Genomic DNA, 21,104 nt, shown 5'->3' on the forward strand with positions numbered 1-21,104 from the left:
GGTCTTTGGTCAAGCTGAAAACACTGTGACCTTGTTTGCACTAGAAATGCCTTCACTGCGCCAACAGATAAAATATCCAATCAAGTGTTAAAATAAGTGATTATGGCTGAAGTTAGCGGCGAAGAAAACAAGTCACAAAACAAGTACAAATGCAGCGCACGTACACATTTGTCTTTGTCATTTACGACAGAAAGCTGAATATACTTGTGGTTTGTGGGTTTTTGTAGCAGAAAATTAGCAATTTCAAACATGCAACACTGAGTTTTAAGAAGATAACAGCAAGTATTCTCACACTATCTGGGAACAAAATGATCCTGCAGGGAAAATAACTAAACGGTTTCACGATCTGAGTCTCTGATTGTTGCTGCTGCCTTATAGCTTCACATTTTTCAGGCTTCACTGTTCTGTACCCTTAAATTGCTGAAAAAAATCTTTGAAGATACATTAGGAATGCTGCCGAGGGCGCCATTCCTCTGAGTGGCGCGAGTTTGACTGACAGCTCCCAAAGGGCCACAACATAAACAACCTCCTAACTCATAAGTTAAGGGCAAACAGTGTTTTATCAGCACTTAGAGTTTGACCTTAGAAGAAACTTTTTTAAGGATGAGCTGAAGAACAGTTTGGCAGAAACATGAGCCACCTCTTCTATCTGATTTAGACACATAAATAAAGTCACTTCTAGGAGCCAAGCTTCAGGTTTTTTGTGGAAAGACTAATTTTTCTCCTGTTCCTCGATGTTTCCATTGTTTGAACCCCTCCTTTTTTTATTTAATCCCACCTTTCTCTCTGCTACTGTCAAAAAGCCTAAATTATAACAATAGTTTATATGCAAATGAGCCACAAAGTAAATTGTAGTTTCATTTTTTAGCGTTTTATTAATTTTCCAAGATGAAAAAAAACCCAAACAACACAATCAATTGTCGAGACTCCTGGAGAGTTAATAGGCTTAAGCGTCTCAGACAGCGGTGATTTATCTTTAGACTTTCTCTCTGCGTTTCTTTTTCTGGAATCATTTAAGTCCTCATACAAAAGCATCATTTTTCACAGCGGGTGCTCGCCTCGCCTTGTCATGTTTTGTTTTGAGCTTTGACACGTCATGGTGTGTTATCTGCACTTGTGTACACTTTTTTTTTCTCTCTTCTGCGTCTTTTGCTAATTTGTATGCTCATGCTAATTTCTGTATAAACAATTACGCAAACAGCGTTCGCCCATGGGGACGTTGAGTGTGGGGGTAGGGCGAAGCAGGGTGCAGGGATCGTGTTAAATCACGTTTCTAATCAGTTGTGTCTGGGTTTGCTTTTTTCTGCAGCAGGCGGGCAGGAGGTGACAGCTCACTGACTTACTGGTGGTGTTGTACCGGACGCCGTAAAACATCTCAGGACAGGGTCGCGCCACCAGCTGCCCCGCGCTGCTCCTGGGCCAGCAGGTGCCGATCCCATCGATGGAGGTTTCACAGTAGATTCCCGAGCCTGAAGCGCGGGGACAGAAAAGCGTCAGACACGGACATGCACGCATTCCCGTCATGTTTCATAACCGCATATAGATGTCATGAAATCCAGATAATGCTCCAAAGATCCTGGCAACAAATATGGTATCAGAATGAGCTGTTTGTGTACACGGGATTTAATGATTACTCCTGTGCTTTGCCGAGCTGAACGCCGTCTCCTGTGGCACTACGCCACGTCTATTTCCAGCATTGTTTTCCTCTTTGATGTTAGTCCTTTATAATCTGAGTTCCGATCAAACTTGTTTTCCCCCTGCGGGGTATCTAACAACAACTCAGCTCTGCAGTAAGCGTGCGGGGAATCGGTTTCACACGCGTCTCAACTCACCGCTCCACTGGCTCGTGGCGTTACTCAGGGTTTGGTTCCAGGTGGCGGCCAGGGACTGCACTGCAACCCAGAGAGAAACAGCTTCATCAATAACCTCAATCATTGTTTGCTCAGTTTAGAAGAGGCAATGAAAATCTCATTAGATTCAGCTTAACAGCTACAAAGGGTGAGCACGAAAGGGCAACGGTAAACACTGATGACAGACCTTTCCTCCAGCAATAAGGGGACGGTAGCAGCAAATATGAATGTAGACGTGCCCCGAGGGTCAGACTATTACTTCTGTAATAACTCAAGAGGAATTAGATAAGAAGGAGCCGGAGATAAGGACGTTCTGCAGGGGGAAAGGTGACACTTAATTTTAATGCTTTCATTTGAGGTTTCCAAACCACTTTTCACACCCACGTGTGGCAAGAAAACGAACGAAACAAAGTAAAATATGAAAAGTGCATAAAAGCTGCCACTGGTCATTTGTTCAAATGCATGAAAGGATTTTGTTTTACATTTTTAAAAGCAGGGTAGCTTTAACCGTTTAAAGGTTACAGGCTGACACACAGTGAGGGAAACAATAATCTCCTGCTGATCCCCGGCTGAATGAACAAGTTCTAATTTTTGTTAGTTTCATTTTAATGATGAGAAAAAGAGAATTGGGCAAAAATCCAGAAAAAACACACATATTATATAAAAGTTATAAATAGATTTGCATGATATGACTTGGCTAGGCCACTGTATGACTTCTTTAGCTGCCCCTTTGTTGCCTTGGTGATGTTGTCTTGCTGGAAAACCCATCTTCCAACCTTTATGATTCTGGATGAGGGAAGGTTCTCATCCAGGATTTTACGGTACACGGCTCCCTCGACGTGTTGAAGTCGTCCCATACCCTTAACAGAATGACAGCCCCAAAGCATAACGTTTCCACCTCCATGCTTGACTGTGGATGGTGCTCTTTGGGTCATACTCTGCATTTCTCAAACATGGCGGGTGGACCAGAAAAGCTAAAACTGGATTTGGGTGTCATCTGATCACAGCTTCAAGATTTCTGTCCATTACGCCGTGGTGTCATTTCACAGATTCTTTCACAAATAAAGGCAGATGGCTTTGTTTTGGATTTTATGCACCCTTGGGACAGAAAACAGGTGAGTTTAAAGGTTCAGAAATATGGCCCAGTACTTTTGTTTCGATCAGGGATGTCAAACGCAGGGCGCAGAGGGTCGAGTGGCACTTTGGAAGACTTCGCAAGATGAAGTTTAAAAACTAAATGTACCAGTTTTCCAGATGTGGAGCTGTGATGTAAGTATTATTTTACTTACATAAAATCACACATTAACCTCTCAGGCTGGTGTCAGAATTTACTTCTCTTTCTTTGCATATGGAAAATAGAAAATTTGAACAGGTTAACATATAATTTACTGCTTGGGCCCATTTGATTTCACCTGTGTCTGTCACCCGTGAACTGAAAATGAGATAATCCACTGGCAAAACTCCTGTTTCTGCAACCAAATAGTAGATGCTTGCAATTAAAAAAAGATTTGCATGAACGTAATTATCATATCCAAACTAAATTTTATTGCATTTAACTAAATATGGATGTGACGCAAGTTTTGCATGCCACTGAGTTGAATCTCGAGGCCTGGGACTAAAAATGTAACACATGTCTCGATTGGCCAAGATTGGAGCGACAGCTTGCCAAAATCCATAGTTCATAAATAGCAGAAGCAGAAGACAGAAAATAACTGTGTAGTCATGTTATGTTAACACATTTTTAAACAAACAAAAAAACACTGTTTCTACAGAGAACAGAGTCGACTTAATGAGAAATTCTTTTCATTACTATTTCTGTTTCTGTGGTTTTCCCCTATTAAAACAAACCCATATAATTCCAGTTAAGAATGTGATCTTTTATTGTTTTAATAATTTTATAGCTTAATAAACTGGATATTTTTGGGTTAGATAATGAGTCATGAACATTTTTCACAATCGCATTAAAATTTATTTAAATAACGTCTTAACAGATTTACCAAAACAAATGAAGATAATTAAAAATAATAATTTAATTCCCTTTGCAGATAATTTCTGATGAATTATGAAGCGGATGAAACCGGTTCAGCTGAGCAGGGTGACAGCACGATAACAGAGCGTTATCATTACTCTGTTAAGAGCTACCTGGAATGATTTTATGACTGTATCCTGGGGCAAATAACAAGAACATCATTCCTGTGCATTTGTGCGTGCTTGTGTGAGTCGTCTGGGTGTGCCGCAGAGGTCTGCGAGGAAACGGAATACTAGGAAAATAACGGATTTCCAATATCCACAAGGGGGGAAGTTGTGACTGAGGATGAGGGTTTGACATTTAGTGGTTATGGCCATGAAATGGAAAAGACTGAAAATCAATTCAATCTCAAGTGTACTAACAGCAGGGCAGCTAGAACAAACTGGCTGGACAGTACTGGGAAATGAGCGCCTTTTAAAAGCTTGTAACAGCTGCTGTAGCCGCGCTGCTGTAATAAAAATCCAGCTGATGTTTGTCCAGAACTTACACGAGACGTTCCCCGACAGCATGAGCAGAGCTTCACATGTCAGATCTGCTAACGAGGCTGATGGCAGGAGGCTCATGACGGCACACACCTGCAAACAGAGGAAAGTCACAGAGGTCAATCAAATATCAGAATGTCCTGCTCTTTCAGTCTGACACGCACACATTAAACATACAACTTTATTCGTGATTGAGAAGATTTTATTGAGCATGCTGTGGCGAATTGTGATGTAACTTGATAGCCTTCGGAGTGACCGCTATGTTAAGAACCTTTCATAAAAATTCAAAGGATGCAACACTTAGACGGAGGGCTTTGACTCAATGCCCTCTCCACTCCCAGCATCAACAACGAGCAGCACGAGCTAACGGCGTCTTATCTCATCTGACAAACATCACAACACGTCTGGCTTTCCTGTTCTGCCACATCCAAGTCGACTTTGTTACCATTAAGGCCACGTAATACTCTGTAATATCAGCTGGTGTAGTACTTTTTTATAAAGACGGGTGTGGATGTGGAGATCAGGCCTGAGTGAAACAGATTTCATAGTTTCATGATATGAAGCTCTGCTTCTCCCAAAGACAAGAACCAACAGACTTAAAAACTCCTTTGTCCCGCACGCCATCAGACTGTTTAACTCCTCTCTGGAGGGGACACAGGAGGACAAAGGAGGGGGGAACAACTAAGCTGTAGTGCCTCTTCACTTCACTGTGCAATACTTTTGTTAATAGTCAATGGTGCAATAGACCTCAATAGTTGAAATGTGCAATTCACTTGTATTTTTATTTTTATTCCTATTTATTCTATTTATCCCCTTCGTATATTTTATTTATATATGTCTCTGTATTTATATATGTGTATATATATATATAATATTCTGTAACTCTGTAACTTCTGTCGGTGCTGTGCTTTTGGAAACCAAATTTCCCAGAGGAACCCACCCGAGGGATTAATAAAGTTTTATCTTATCTTATCTTACCTTCCCACAAACTCAGGTCTGGAGGTCTGCCTCCCTGAGAAAGTGCAAACTAGCCTAGTTTTAGTAGCTAGCAACACGAGTGAGAAGTTCTAAACCCAATTTTAAGTTTAAAATGTGATTTAAGATTTTAATCATCTCTGTCGAGCCAATCCTTTTCCCGAGGTAGGCAGAAACATACTGCTGGTTGCTACCCCAACCAATCACAGCAGATGGCCCTGCCCCTCCCTGAGCCTGGTTCTGTTGGAGGTTTCTTCCTGTTAAAAGAGTTTTTTCTTCCCACTGCTCATAGGCGGTCATATGATCGTTGGGTTTTTCTCTGTGTGTATTATTGTAGGGTCGACCTTACAATATAAAGCGCCTTGAGGCGACTGTTGCTGTGATTTGACGCTGTGTCAATAAAACTGAATTCAATTAAATTACTGGTAAAAAGTTTGGACCAACTATGAACCTGGACTGGAGTAAGACACAAATAGAGTCACTGTAAAGCAAATCCAAGAGAGCAGCATAATCAGTGAAAACATCCACACAAAGTTCACTCCGTGTACAAAGACTATTTTTATCAGTCCTCCAATGACAGCAAGACACTGTGAGTATGAGCTTTTGATATATTTGTTTTTGGGGTTTCTTACTCATCCTAGATTTTCTTTTCTGATAAAAAAAAAAAGATGACTTTAACATTTCTCATGATCAAGTTTTCCGTTGCTATAAAGTCCTGGGAGGACGTCAAGCAGGCGGCCAAGTAACAACAAACGGTCAGCCAACAATGATTCAGTGTTTAAAGGCTGGCTGGAACCGCATAGTTCACATAAGAAGAAATGTGGAAATATATTTCCCACACTTCCACTGTCTTTTTGGTCTAACAAAACAAAACAAAAGCGAAAACGTATATTTGTGTCCTTTTCCTCAGCAGGTAGCTGCATGCTAATGTCAGTGAAAGGACAGCCTTTACGTCACAGAAGCACTCGCATCACTCTGAAAGCTTTTGTGGATGAAAAGTAAAACGACATTGCAGTGAAATGCAAATTGTGCCTGGGTGATAATAAGTGTCTGTCAGCTGCAAAGAGCTCTTCTTCACATCTGATCAAGGACAGACACTCAGCACAGCAGCTCCATGGCTCCAGTGCTGAGGAGGAGGATGCGAAGAATGAAAGACCCGTGGTACCAGCATTCGGCTAGCTTCACTCCGAGGAAATTAATAAGCTTGCTGCTGGTTATATAGTGGAGATGCTACCAATATGAACTCGATATGCAGCGAGGTGATGTCAGTTTGGTCAGGATAACCAAAGTGTGCAAACTTTTGTGCCAAAGTTCAACAAAAGCACAAAAAAGTTGCCGTTCTCAGCAGGTGATTCTGTAATATGAACAATGTTGGGAAGGTTACTTTTAAAATGTATTCCATTACAGATTACAGAATACATGCCCCAAAATGTATTCTGTAACGTATTCCGTTACGTTACTCAATGAGAGTAACGTATTCTGAATACTTTGGATTACTTAATATATTATCATGCTGTTTACAACTACATGAATGTACTATTGCTGTGATTTATTACTGTTACTGAAGGTCCGCGGCTCCGAACCGTAGTAAAGGGACCTCTGGCTAATACGGTGGGTTCTGTGTCGGGCTCGTAGCTGAAAACTAGCTTTACTTTGTTGTCTGGGTCAACTTTGCTAGCGAGAGACAGAGAGAGGCGTTGAAAGGCTGCTCCAAAGGAACTTATTGTTTCGGAGGAAAACACGAACACGGTGTACAGTCGAGTCTTAATAGCTTACTTACAACTGGGCTCGTCAGGCTCTCTTCTTGGCTGCAGTGGTTATTATTATATTTACATGCTTCCAGCTCCCGTTTTTGCTCGATGACAGCTCGTACTTTTCCTTTTTCTCCCTCCCTCGCTCACAGACACATAACGGGTATGGCAGTCCATTCTCCCTGCAGCACGGACTACACTGCCTATGATGCTACATTCTTTAGAGCTATACCTGTAGCATTCTGCCTGTTAGCTTAGCACAACAACAACAAAAAGGCCTCTCTCACCCAGGAAACACGCAGAGAGAGAGCGTCACCCTGTAACCATGGCAACCGTAACGCTGCCGCCTGGAACAACAGAACGTAGCTGTCAAACAAAACCCAAACAGTCCTGACCCGCGACAATATGAAACAGGGAAGTACCGCCGTGTAATCCATTTATTTCAACAAAGTAACTGTATTCTAAATACCACCTTTTTAAACGGTAACTGTAACGGAATACAGTTACTCATATTTTGTATTTTAAATACGTAACGGCGGTACATGTATTCCGTTACTCCCCAACACTGAATATGAAGTATTTCTAACAGTTATAAGAAGTAATCTTGAACAGAGCTGGGAGTTTTTACCTCAAATTTAAATTTTTAGACTAAATACAAATGCAGTTTTAACATAATGAGTCTGTTTTAAAGGGAAAAAAGCTACACAAACATAGCTGGTCCAGTGTAAAGAGAAAAAAAAAGGTAATTCTTGATTCGTCGCTCACTGTATGATTAACTGCAGTTGTTTTTGGAGGTTGCGTTTAATTTCACTAGCCACACACAGGCCTGATTACTGCCAGACCTGTTGAATCAAATAACCACTTAAACAGAAGCTGCCCGACAAAAGTGCGGCACATCATACGATGATCTAAAGAAACAGCTGAGAAACAACACCACTGATATCTGTCAGTCCGTAAAGGGTTGCAAAGCCACTTCTAAGGTACTCCAGTGAACCACAGTGAGAGCTCTCACACAGTTTTAGGAAAATACTCTGACGAGACAAAAGCTGAAGTTTCAATCCTGTTGCATTGGCGTAAAACTAATAAGAAGATCATACCAACGGTCAAACATGGTGGTGGAAGTGTGATGGCCTGGAGCCGTTTGCTGCTTCAGGACTTCGATATGTAACAGAACAGTGATCCACTCTTTGAGCGCTCTGAATGACTCGAAATAGTGAAGGTTTCAGAGTAGCCTGGTCAAAAGTCTTAGACATCAGATCAAGATGCTCTGGTATGGCTCATGCTGGAAAACCCTCCAATGTGGCTTAATTAAAGCAAATCTCCAAAGAAGAGGGAGACAAAATTCCTGCACAGTGCTGTGAACGTCTCATTGCCAGTTATCGCACATTGCTTATTGGAGTTCTTGCCAAAAGTGAGACGAGCAGTTATTAGGAAGCAGCTGTTCTTTCACACAGGTGTGGTACGTTTGTATTAAATTGGGTTATTTGTGTCTAATATTAAGATTTGTGTGATTGTAACCGGTGTGATTCTGCGTTGTGTCTGATAAAAAAGGTAAAAGAAAGAAAGGCCTCCAAGTAAATAATTTGCCCACTCCAGCTCCTACGACCAAATACAAACAGTGGGGAAGAGGGTTAGCTCAACCCACCACAACTTCCAAGCTAGCAAGGAGTATATATTCATGCTAGCATTTATGGCGCCTAAAACACATTTATGATACACACATACTACACACTTATAACATCTAACAAAAAACAGGCTTAATAATGACAATAATTGAACTAAAATCACAATCAGAAACATCAGGGTGGCTAAATATGAATTATATGTGTGTTTTAAGGTGTTGGAAAGAAATGACACCCACCTCTCCCACAGGGGAATTGTAGAAAAGGGGAGAGGCAAAAGGGGTACACTGTATTTATAGGATTGCACCAAAGAAGAAGAAGAAAAGAATGAGGAGGGGCTCTAACTGATAATGAACATAACTACAGGCTTGGAGGTCCTAAAAGTTAGGTATAAAAGGAACAGTTTGGGGGTTTAGAACACATTTTGTGTAATTATAACAATGTGATTTATGACCCTGTTACATGATGATCTGAAATATATAAGGTGACAAATATGCAACAATCTAAGAAATCAGGAAGGAGAAATATACTTTTTTACAGGATTGTATATAACAAGTTCCTTAAGACTTGTCATTAGATCCAATCAGAAAAAACAAGTGGATCAAACACGCTTGTGTATCATTAGCTCGTGTGAGTTCACCCTAAACGTGGGATCCTTTATGATCCCTGCCTGAACACAAGAGCCAGAAGCTTGGAGGAAAGCAGCTGTATTCGATGCATTAGCAATGAGAGCAGGTGGTCTTTTTAAAACAAAATCACATTAGCGTGGAAGACCTTTATGGCATTTGTGTATTGTTTTAAAAATCAGTAACTACCTTCTGTCCCTCGAGTGGATGTTGCATAAATTAACAGCTGCAAATGCCCCCAAAATTTGGAGCATCTGCACTCACAGCCCACTAATCTCATGTTTACTGATACGATGAAATGACTTCTTAAAGACTTTTGATGCTAAATTTAAAGTCTTTCTGTTACTGGATCGCGCTACTATCAGCCTTTTTTCAGCTATGCAGGAGGTGAAAACACTGAATAATGCAGATTTTTCTTTAAAACTACAGACTCTGGGTCTCAAGAGACGACAGTTGATAACAGCATTAGATAACATCTGCTCTATTCCGGGATGGAGAACAGGAGAACCTGTATTTATGGCTTTGTTAAATGCCAGCACAGTGGAATTCAATGGTTGGATTAATATTTCATCCAAACAACTGAAATCTCTTCTTCCTGAGCCAGTGACTCGGCTGGAAAGCATCCAAATAATGAAGGCTGGCGACACAAGAAAAAAAATAGTTCTGCACCGGTGACATCTAAGAGCTGATTCACTGCTGAATTCACAGCATCTGTCAGCACCCTTCTGCACGCGGCGGAAGAGACACAAACTGTAAAATATCATTAGTTTTGATTTTGTTCAGCCTCTCAGAGTGACCCCAAACTCTGTTACATCTCCGCCCAGCTGTCCTTGAGCATACAAGCTGATCCCTGCGGATCCAACAGGGTGGCTACAATTACCTGCGAAGCCAATGCTTCATTTCCTCCGTAAATAAAACATCCCCATTAATAATACAGCACGTGAAACGTTAAACATTTCACCCGTTTTCAGAGAGAAAAATGGAGGAAAGGGTGCTTTAAATTCATCAAAAATCCTCACTTCCTGTATCAAAAGCACATTCATACCTGCTGGTCACAGCAGCGTCAGGCATTCACACCGTATGAAGTCACATCATATAAAATGCTAGAGTGGCCCAGATTTCACGGAAGGTTTTTCTGGGTCGTTTGCTGCGTCTGTTTCACGCTCAGTGAGTCCCGGGCAGGTATCAGGGCGCAGAGACCGACCGCCCACCTCCTTCCATTTAATTACAAACCGACACACGATGTAAACAGCAGGATGTTTTCAAATCAAAGTGAAAGAAATACTCAGACTTTTAACTTTATTTTCTGTAACATCACAGTTCCACGATTAATTTCTTTAACTGGAGAAGAAGCTCTAATGACTCGCTAGAAATACAGGGCAGCAAAAAGTCATCTTTTGCCATGAATGCATATAAACCGTTTTAGCTTCTGTTAATTTTTCTAGAAAATTATATTTGGTCTTGAAAGAGTTTAGAAACACTCTTAAATGGCCTTTACCGTACGCACTCGCCTGTGTATAAATGTCACACTGCTTCTGGCCCACACGTGTGCACGTTTTCCACATTTTATGCGTGATTTAACAGCGTTAAATCGTTGAGTTTTATGTAAAGGACAGGCTTGGGTCATTAGTCACAAACACTTGGTGTGAAATGTTCATCCAAAGTTCAGGGAAAGGTCGCAGGTTCAGGATGAAGGAATGAGTATCCCAAACAAAAAAAAAAGAGTGGCTTGGTGGATTTTTGCACACTGTAAACAAGAAACAATAAGAGTGGGCAGAAAAGAAGCAGGACTACCGACTAATACACAGGAATAACTTGACAAAGGTGAAACTAGCAAGTGTGGAGAAAACAATCATAAAACGTGGGAAAAAAGACAAAGACAAGAAGACCAACACATAAAAAACTTTCCAAAATAAAACAGGAAGTGACAATAAATATGGCACAAGAAACATCAAAGACAAACACGGAACTAAAAGAGGAAAAGGTGAACACTTAACAGTAGTCCTTAGGCATTAATGAAAAAGACATGCAAAGTAATGCCAGGTTTGACACACAGAGGGCGCTACAGAAGACGGTTCAGTCACTGACTGATTTAAAGCTTTGATTTGTCTTCTGGGATCAACATCACTTTGTTTTTGGCATTCAGAAGTGGCCATGTTTCCACTGTGGGTTGGACGCTGTTTATGCATCTATAAACTGTGCAGGAGCAACAGACGAGTAAAACCAAAACTGGAGCACAGACTTGTTGTTTACCTCACAGAAAGCTTTATTATTAGAACAATAATAAGATTCATAATTTTAAAAAGTCTCCAGAACCACAAAACTTAGTCACAAGGTCAATTTCAGTGACTGAAATTAGCAGACATGATGCCACAAAGGCCAAAGGCAGCCACCAGTCAAGCGGGAAAAAAGTGTATTCCCTGACCAGCTGATGAGTTGCTGCTGGACTTTGGGGAATTGCGGGGAAATTGATTATTCAGCACTCATCTGCACAGGCTTGGAGACGGACAGTGACCCTCTGGTAACCGCTGGTCTGTTTCCCTTACAATAAAGTTGGACCTTTGAACTTGAACATTGTCTGTTTGTGGTTTGTGCTGCTTTTGTCTTTTTTTTTTAATTTTCTTTTTGCAGCTTGGCTACTGGTGTGCAGCGCGTCTTTGCAGGCAAGTTGGCATCTTCTATGCAAACTACAGGGAACCACTACAATCCTCCAGCAATCATAAACAAGAAGCCCCCGGTTTGCAACCAAGAATATACCTTTTCCCCCATCAGTGGTGGCTATATCACATCTAACATGGTAGACAACTCCTGAGCAATGTCTGCATGATGTCACATGGAAAACTTCCATAGGGACTGACTCACTTTTGGACCGCGCCTCAAGTGGTCACTAGAGGAATTGCAGTTTAAAAAATATTTTTTTTATTTTTGCCAATAAAATGCATCTTTACAAGTAATAAACTTAATACAGTATCAGGATGATACTATATCATGACAAAGATGACAAAGCCTCCTTGTTTTAAGTACTTTTACTGTTAAATGGGTGGCTACAGGTGCATGTCTCCCCTTAGAAATCATGCTTCATATTGACAAAATCCCAAAAGCAGTATTTCAGTACCATATGCATGAAAGAGTATACCGCCAGTGATGTACTGATGTTTCAGAAGCATTTACTCTATCAGATACTGAACTGAAAATAAATAAATAAATAAAACAAACAAATCTCCACTTCTTGTTTGCATCACATGATCCACATCACATGAGGACACTGCATAAAAACAGTGGAGGAAGAGGCTTCCCAAGTGAGCACGCTCGGGATGGATGCCTGAGGACGGGCACAAAGCTGCTGATCCCAGACTTTCCTGGGTCCCATGTGCCACTTAATGCCTCTTTTCATGCATATATGGAGCATAATAAAGTCTTTCTTTTTTACAGCTTCCAGTCCTCTTGCCCTTTTCTTTTTAAATTTGAGACTGTATCTACATAAAAACAATCTACTGCTATGGCATACAGTCTATTCAGAATGATTCACAATTGCTCTTGCAAAAAAGTGACAGATCAATGCCTCCAGTATTTACTCTAATTCAGTTTTTAATCCTTTTCCTTTTAATTTAGAGAATCAGTTTGGCTGCGTTTACAGCTGAACACCGTCTCCACTTTTAAAGGGTCCTCCAGCATAGATCTGCTGCAGGACAGCAGAGTCGTAAAACCGGCTTTCGACAGAGATTTATTAACCAGCGTGAGGAAAAATGCTGAAGCGGGAAAAAAACAGATGTAGGTTTGAGGTGTGGTTCACCTGCGAAATGTCACTCTGCTCGAACGTTCCTGCTGCTCGCTCAAACGTGACTGAACGAGGCAGCTCTGGCACGAGAATGATCAAAATCTATTCAAAATAAAAGCAGGTGGAGACACTGTTTGTGTATGTGAACGATGGCGCAGCACAATGTGGAATCTATTGTTTTTATTATGAAGAACAGGCAGTGATAAGGGTGTCGCCACATACAGGTACACACAATCACCGTAACGTTTAAATCTCTGGATCGTGTTTGTATTTCACGTGATGCAGTGTGTCGCAAACTTCGGTCTCTCTCCATTTCTCGATACTTGTAAGTATCCACAAATGAGACAAAACACAGTAAACAAAGCAATGAAATAGCTATTATCATTCTACTTATAAAGACATCATAATTATGTCATCACTTTGAATTATTTAGTAAAGATCTGTCACTGTGAAGCTTACGCCTGCTGAAGGGCGGCTCAGTAGAGCCTTAACTGTAAGAGGATACCTGGTTTGAAGCTCCTGATTGGCTGCTGATTTTCTGTGGAAAGCTTGTAGGTTCTACCCACCAACAACCTCCTCTGGAGAAAAACTGAGTGGAATTGGTGCCAAATGTGCAGTTCCTCTAATCTTCACAGACTCCCATATGAAATGTCTAACATTAACTGATTTAAAAGCATGTTTACAACCTGACCACCCTTTGGTGTCTGCCAGTCATCACCTTCACTAACTTGACTCTTTAAACTGGACCTCTCCACCATGTTTGTGCTGTTAATTAATGGATCTGCCAACAATAAAGCCTGCTTTGTTTTACCAGATGAGATGTTTGTGCATCAGTGTTGAGCAAAGTTCTAGTATTGTATTAGTGTGTTACTTTGCCCTAATGAGCCATTATCTGTTTCTGTGCCATCATAGTTTATGGATGCTTATGAATGCAGCCTGCTAAGCAAGCTAGCGAGAATTAGCTGATGAATCAGCACTCCATACTTTTATTCAAATATGGTAACTCGTGCTTCCAAAAACCTGAATACATAGTTTCAGCCAAAACGCTAATGCGGAAGCTTTAATATGCATCCCATCTTTTATATACAGTCTTTGGTTCTCCCTACACTCCTACACATGAGCGATGGGTAGATTTGTGACATCGATCTGTGATGGCATCCTGTTCAAGGTGTACTTGCCCACAGCTTCCTACTCAAACTCAGATGGGTCTAAAAGTGATGACATATATTAGAATAGATTTTAAGAGAAGTTACAGCCACCCAGATCGGCTTCATCTATAATTCAGTGCAAACAATGCAATAATGCAGACATTAATCTGATTTAGGTGAGTGTGCAAAGGCACCGCTACGCTTCACTCCTTAACTGTATAAAATGTTGCATGCATGACTTTTACTTTCCGCACCGTTAAATGGACACATTTCCAGCACAGAAATCCACGCACCTAAAGCTGCACACAGTCCGGTGTTTGTTATTTCATGACCTCAGTAGACATTCAGTACGCGAGCTGCTGTGAGTGTGGGGTCTTAAATCACAACAATGGGGACGCGAATAGAAAGCAGGGGGATTTTTTAAAAAGGGCTCACGGGATTCTTGACTATTCTTAGTGCAGCAGCACTTTGCACAATGGGCAGGAGGTGGATGAAATAATTCACCTCGGGCATCTACAACATCAGCAAGTGAGTGCAACAAATCACATGTCCCTATTCTTGCCTCAGCTTGCTCTCCATTTTGCTATGAAGGGGTCACAGCATGAGTGATATCAGATCTCAGCGTTATGGAGCTGGAGAAATTTCAACATCACCGCGCTCGCTTTTCTTGTTCGATATTAAAGGAGTGCACTTGCTGCGTTAAAACACCCAGTTTCATCTCAGGAATGTGTCCCAGATCCGCTTTTTTGCCCCTTTTCTTCACCAGTGCTTGAGCTCTGGTTTCAGAGGGTATGGAATCGTGCCATTGGGATCGTTTTTCTCATGCCACCTTAACCCAAAGTCCGGCTTCAAGTTTCAGTGTTTACAAGTAAAAACGCACCGGTACGCTTCAACAAAGCTTCAGCGCTTAGTTAAAGTCATAGGACGCAAAGTGCTATAACTATATATTTAAACATAAAAGAGAAAGAGAGATAGTCCTGGTTAAAACATTTTAGTTCAGACAAACTCGGATTCTCGTCCCTTTAATGAAAATTGATTTAAAATAGGAATCTGAGACAGAGACAATATCCAAACCCGACATCTGGATGGGGGGATAGCGTTAAAGCCTTCACACCAAGACTGTGCTCAACTGCAATCAGCGATAACAGCACAGATTCCCCCGAGCTGTTATTAGGACGTTTTAATTAAATGTCCAAAGGCGAGAAGACGAAGCGGAGGCGCAAAAAGACGCAGAACTTACCCCCAGCAGATAAAAGCATTTGCGACGCATTTCCAGGCCTTTTATTTTTCACATAATTTCCATGTGTGGAACTAAATGTCTTCTCGTTACTTCACTGAAGTATTTTATCCCTGTGACGGAGAGTGGAAAAAGTCCCAGCAGCGCAGTTTTCTGATGGTGTTGACTGAACTGTACCCAGAAAAAAAATACAACCGCGTGGCCAGGCCGGGTGTGGATGTCCGGGTAATGTCAGAGGTTAGACACTGTCAGGATTGTTTAATGAGGAGCTGCGGAGCTGGGGTGTAGCAGCCTGTCACCTCTCTGGTAGGGTCGGTTTCCCGTGAAATCGCTGCCTCCGTGAACAGGACCGGAATCCACACAAACACTATCGCACCTTTAAAGCTGCCCACGAACTGAAACTCCTTTTCCACGCATGGTTTGCTCGGCAGGTTTCCCCGAGCTACAGCCTAACGTCCGCCCGGCTTCCCATCCAGCTTCTGACTCCTGCGCGGAGCCGCCGCGGTGGTGCACAGCGTCCCCACAACGCCCCCACGTTGTGCCACTTTGTCGAGTGTATCCAGTGTGACTGAGGAATAACTCGATTCCTCTGCGTGGAGTTAATTATGCAATGACTGCCCGTGTTCCAGACCCTAATCTTTAATCCCCCGCGCAATCTAGACGTCACTGCTGCGAGAAAGTTAAAAGCAAACGAGCCCGGGGTGAGCTGCTCGTGAAAGGCTCCGCGCGCATCGCTGTGCTCTTATCAAGCATCCAGGAGAAGGGAACCCTTTTACCATGTGCCCCCGTTTCCAGACGAATTAGTGCCAGGGCGCAGAGTCGACAGATTTCGCTGTGAGCCAAGATCGACAGATGGTTCCCAGTGTGTCAATAAAGTTAAGCATCCCCGGGGATCTTTTTTAAATACAACTCAGTACAAATGAGCGTCAAAATCACTCTAAATAAAATCTCAGTGGGAATGAATTTGCGACTCCAGCAATTAAAATAATTACAAATAATCTTAATATTAAAGTTCTCATTAGTGTGCGTGGGGCGTCCCAGAGAGGTTAGAGGATAAGAAAAAATGCTTATTATTATTATTTTATTTTTATTTATTTTATTATTATTATTATTTTATTATTATTATTATTATTATTATTATTATATTATTATATTATTATTATTACTCTGAATAGATCTCCTCTTGGGTGGGTTTTACTGTATTAGCCAATGACATATGAGGCCTGGACATAAACTGTATATAAAAGTTGTAATAAACAAAGTGTCATCGCCTTTTATGAAGCCTTGACATCAGGGATTTCTATGTATTTGAGTTGGTGTTTTAAAAACCAACTTTTCAGTCACACGGTTGTGCTGCTTTATATCTATGTCACTGTAACTGTCAGCATAATTTTTAAGTTTAATATCGTGTTTTATTCAGTAAGACCTGAAACAGTCAAAACTTAATCAGGACTGTGTTTACTGACGTCACAGAGCACGTGAACCAAAGGGATGTTTTCCTGTACATTTCTAAACACGGGACTTTAAAAGTCGCCCCCTGCTGGTCATTAAAAACACGACTGAAGAAACAAGGCTCTTCCAGAGCCATGTCCCATGCAAGAGTCAGGATGGTCAGAAATAATTAATTGAGTATGAAAGTAATGCGAGTCATGCTGTGGTCTTATGTTTGGACTCACGTGGTAGCAGTTATTACTCTCAACCACCATCAACAAACACCAAGTAAGAAAACATGTCTTTGAAGAAGGACGTTCATCCCTAGCTTGAGAGTCGCAGGTGGCGTGTGGGAGTCACGTGTTTAATAAAAGCTGGCTACGGCACTCGTAAGCCTCTACATTAGCATTAGCATTAGCGTTTTTTCCTCTAGATCTAGTAGTGAATATATTTGGATGAGAATTGTTGATTCCCCTTTTAACAAGTTAACATCTGATGGAAGGAAGCTGGTTTAGCAGGCTTCAACCATAAACTGTTGTCACCTTCCTGGGTCTGTTGACCCAGCGTTTTGAGTTTTAGTTTATTTAGATGATACGTTTGAGTTCTTTAGGGTAGCTAAGTTGTTTATTAGTTTCCCTTTGTGTTTTCTACCGCTGTATTTAAGTTTCCCTCTCCCTTTGCCCTTTATGTGTTTCTTATGTTGTCAAGTTTTTTATTGTCTTGTCTGCGTCACATGTTTCCTGTTATATTTTGAAGGTCTGTGTCCTATGTTCAGTGTTGCCGAATCCTCAGTAAGGAAAATCGCTATTGGTTGTTCTAAAAGTCGCTAAATGGCATCATCGCGTAATTTGCATAATTGGTCATACTAATGTAATTGTAGAGTATGTTGTTGGAGAGAGAAATAACACCGTGAAAGAGACATAAAGTGAGTAAACAACGTCCTAAATGCATTTAGAGTTTATTTAGAACTACAAATTAAATTTATTTTAGCAATTATTGTTTTTTTTAATGTCACAATTCCAACCCTGCTCCTTTATCTGGGCAAAGATGCCCCGAAATAGGCACTCTGGTGGAGTTACTGTGTGTGTGTGTGTGTGTGTGTGTGTGTGTGTGTGTGTGTGTGTGTGTGTGTGTGTTTATAATTAGTTTTAAACCTTGTGATCCACAAAACAGCATAAGAGTAAAAGACGAACTTACTGCCTTACAGTCTGTGTGGGAGCAGTGGCTTCGCTCATGCGCGATTCATTTGCAGTTTGGACTCATAGGTGTGAACATCTCCTGCCCTGATAGCAGCTGGGGGAGGACTATCATCCGCCCGTGAGCGCTTTGGCACGGGCGAGGTGCCCACGGCAGCACCAGTGCTTGTTGAGAGTAGGAGCAATACGCCCTTTCACGTTAAAAGTCATCATAAATAAGTCTCCAGTAACACTAGAAAAAGTCGCCAGATTTGTCACTAGTTGCTTTTTTAGAAAAAAAATCGCTAAGGGGGTGTGAAAACTCGCTAAATATAGCGACAAAGTCGCTAAGTTGGCAACACTGCCTATGTCAGTGTAGTCAGCTTTGCTTCCTTTGTCTCGTTATGTCAGACTAGTGTCAGCTGTTTCCCCGTGTGTTTCCACTTCCCCTAATCACCCTTGTGTGTATTTAGTCTGTGTGTTTCTGTTCATTCCTGGTCAGGTCGTCTGTTGTTCACACCAAGGTTTCCATGTCATGTTTCATATCTAGGTTTTTCTTGTTGTTTATTTAGGCTACGTTCACACTGCAGGTCTTAATGCTCAAATCTGATTTTTTTGTCTGCTCGTTCACACTACAAATAAAATGCGACAGCAAACGCGCTCTAGTGTGAACGCTCAAAGCAGCCTGAATGTGCAAAAGAAGACGTCACACACAACGGCGCTCTGTTTAGACCCAGAGCAAACAGTATTGTTTCACTGTTTTCCCTTAATATAAAGACTTCGGACTTCACGTTTCCCAATTTTTGCTTTAAGTTATTTTGTTATTATTTTGTTATTTACATAATAATGTAAATAACCTTATTGCTGTTTTAGAGGAGCAGTGCTTCAAAGGATAGTTGCAGATTTCTGTCAGAATCTGCAGATTATACAGTACAAATAAAATGTTCACGTTTCTCCAACGTTGTCTTCCCAACAGTTTCACCGGATGGACAGGAAGCGTTCGCGATGTCTTCTCCGGCGCTGATAATTGCCGTCTGTCTTGTGTCAGTGACGTAAAAGACGGATTTAATGCGACATGACCATCAAACAGCAGCTTTCTAAAACATCGGATATGTATCGGATTCAGTACCACATACGAAAGTGACCCAGATCGGATTTGAAAATATCGGATTTGTGCCGTTCACACTGTCACACCATGATCGGATATGGGTCGCATAGGGTCAAAAAAATCGGATTTGATGCGCTTTCGCCTGCAGTGTGAACGTAGCCTTAGTTCTCCCAGTTCAGGTTGATGTTAGTTTACTTCAGTTTGCCCTTTCTTTGTACTTTTTTACCAGCCTTATTAAACGGCTCGCTTTTTGTTAACACTCAAGCTTTGGTCCAAGTTCCTTCGTGTCTGCAGATGCACCATTACAGTTGTCACAGTCTGCCACCGCCAGACTGTGACAACTGTAACGGTGCATCTGCAGACACAGAGATCTGCTAATTAGTGTGATCAGTGAATGCTAGAAATTCCCTCACTGCACTTTTTAGCACTTCTGCATCTGTATATAATCAGGCCGGTCTCAAACAATAATGTATTAATTTGTGAGATATCGAGTTTATTTTTTCATTGCAGTCATGATTTTATAACAGGAAACCAGGAAAACACAAAAAGAGTAGTAACCACTGTATTTTACTCCAAAATATCATCTCTCTCTAGACGTAACTAAATCATTTTTAATAATAAAGAATAAAACATGTAAAAATGATAAAGTGTTGAACAAATAATGAGTTTTAAGTTGAATGTAATGTAATAATGAATTTTTAAAAATCTGTGTGCTGTATGACTTCAGCTGTGGCGTCTGGTGCAAGTAGGGAAATGATTTATTCCTCTATCAAATCTTCCAACCTCCAAATGTGGAATTTCTTTCACAGTGGAAAATATTTATTATCAGTATGTTGACACAAATCAGAGCATATGAGACCAAACAGAAACAGATTAGAGGTCGTGAGACCGAGCTGCCCAACATAAATATAAAATTATAGCAGCTTTTACCTTCTTCGGGGCCCCAGAAACCTTTAAAACTTACCAGTCTTTGAGGGAAATCGTTCTTGGGCTGAAACGCTTGTTCTTGTCCCGCATTGCTTCACTTTAAGTGATCGTGCGCCAAAACAAGTTGGGAAACAATTTTAAATCATTTTATGATGGAAAACTGTCAAATGTCCTCTGATCCCAGCATGTCAGGTATAATTATATTCAGATGTTCTGGTTATTGTCCATTTTTTAATCTCTCGAGTAGACAAAAACAGCCGAATCTGAACATTTACTTAACCCCTTTATTTTTTGTATGCCATAAAACACACAGCTTTATTATGATGTGTTAGAATAACTGTTATTTCCTGCCCTGTCCTAGTTTTGAAGTTCTCCTGGCTGTATTCATTCTGATCCTAATTCATATTTTAACTATTAAATAATCAGATGTGATATGACACTCTCATGCCATGTCTGCCAAAAACCACACCGCTGAGGCTCTGAGTGCACAAAATGCTTCATGCACTGTGCGCTAAGGCTTTCTTTAGACCCGGTGACACGCGGGGAGATATTAATCAAAAGATGCCTTTATCCAAGGTGACAGTGCCCTCCCCTGAGTATGCTGTCTCTTGAAGTGTCAGTAGTGGCAACAGGGGGACCATAACAAACTGGGTTATGTGGTTAGGATACTGTTTCCACTCTTTAGCCTGCTTCTAGCTGCATGCACGCTTGTCTGTGAGACTAGCAGTCAGGTGCTGAAAAATATCCCTGACAGGTGCCGTGCATGCTGCAGTGAAGCCGTTTGATTTGTTCTCAGTGGCCACCCGGGTTTATTTCAAGAAGGTTGTGTAAGATGGTCTTTTTTAATCCCTTCTTCCTGCAGCTGGAGGAGTTCGCCATCAAGCACAATATAGTCCACCCCCCTCCTCCTCCTTCTGGTTTAATCTGAAACACAATTTATCTTCAATCAAGGCATGAAACATCCC

General features: G+C 41.2%; 1 protein-coding gene across 1 annotated transcript in view; it reads right to left on the reverse strand.

Moving 5' to 3' along the window:
• Positions 1–16,199, reverse strand: part of LOC102781465 (corticotropin-releasing hormone receptor 1-like) — a 135,532-nt gene extending 119,333 nt beyond the window's left edge. The window contains exons 1-4 of the mRNA XM_087844919.1: positions 15,502–16,199; positions 4,367–4,454; positions 1,833–1,892; positions 1,344–1,469 (exon numbers count right to left, since the gene is read on the reverse strand). Coding sequence (XP_087701045.1) covers positions 1,344–1,469; positions 1,833–1,892; positions 4,367–4,454; positions 15,502–15,531 — 304 coding nt within the window. The 5' untranslated portion in view covers positions 15,532–16,199. The remainder of the gene's footprint in view (positions 1–1,343; positions 1,470–1,832; positions 1,893–4,366; positions 4,455–15,501) is intronic.
• Between the last annotated feature and the right edge of the window lie 4,905 nt (positions 16,200–21,104).

This window comes from Neolamprologus brichardi, chromosome 8, assembly GCF_056152115.1.
Source record: "Neolamprologus brichardi isolate AB-2024 chromosome 8, ASM5615211v1, whole genome shotgun sequence".
Lineage (NCBI taxonomy): Eukaryota > Metazoa > Chordata > Actinopteri > Cichliformes > Cichlidae > Neolamprologus > Neolamprologus brichardi.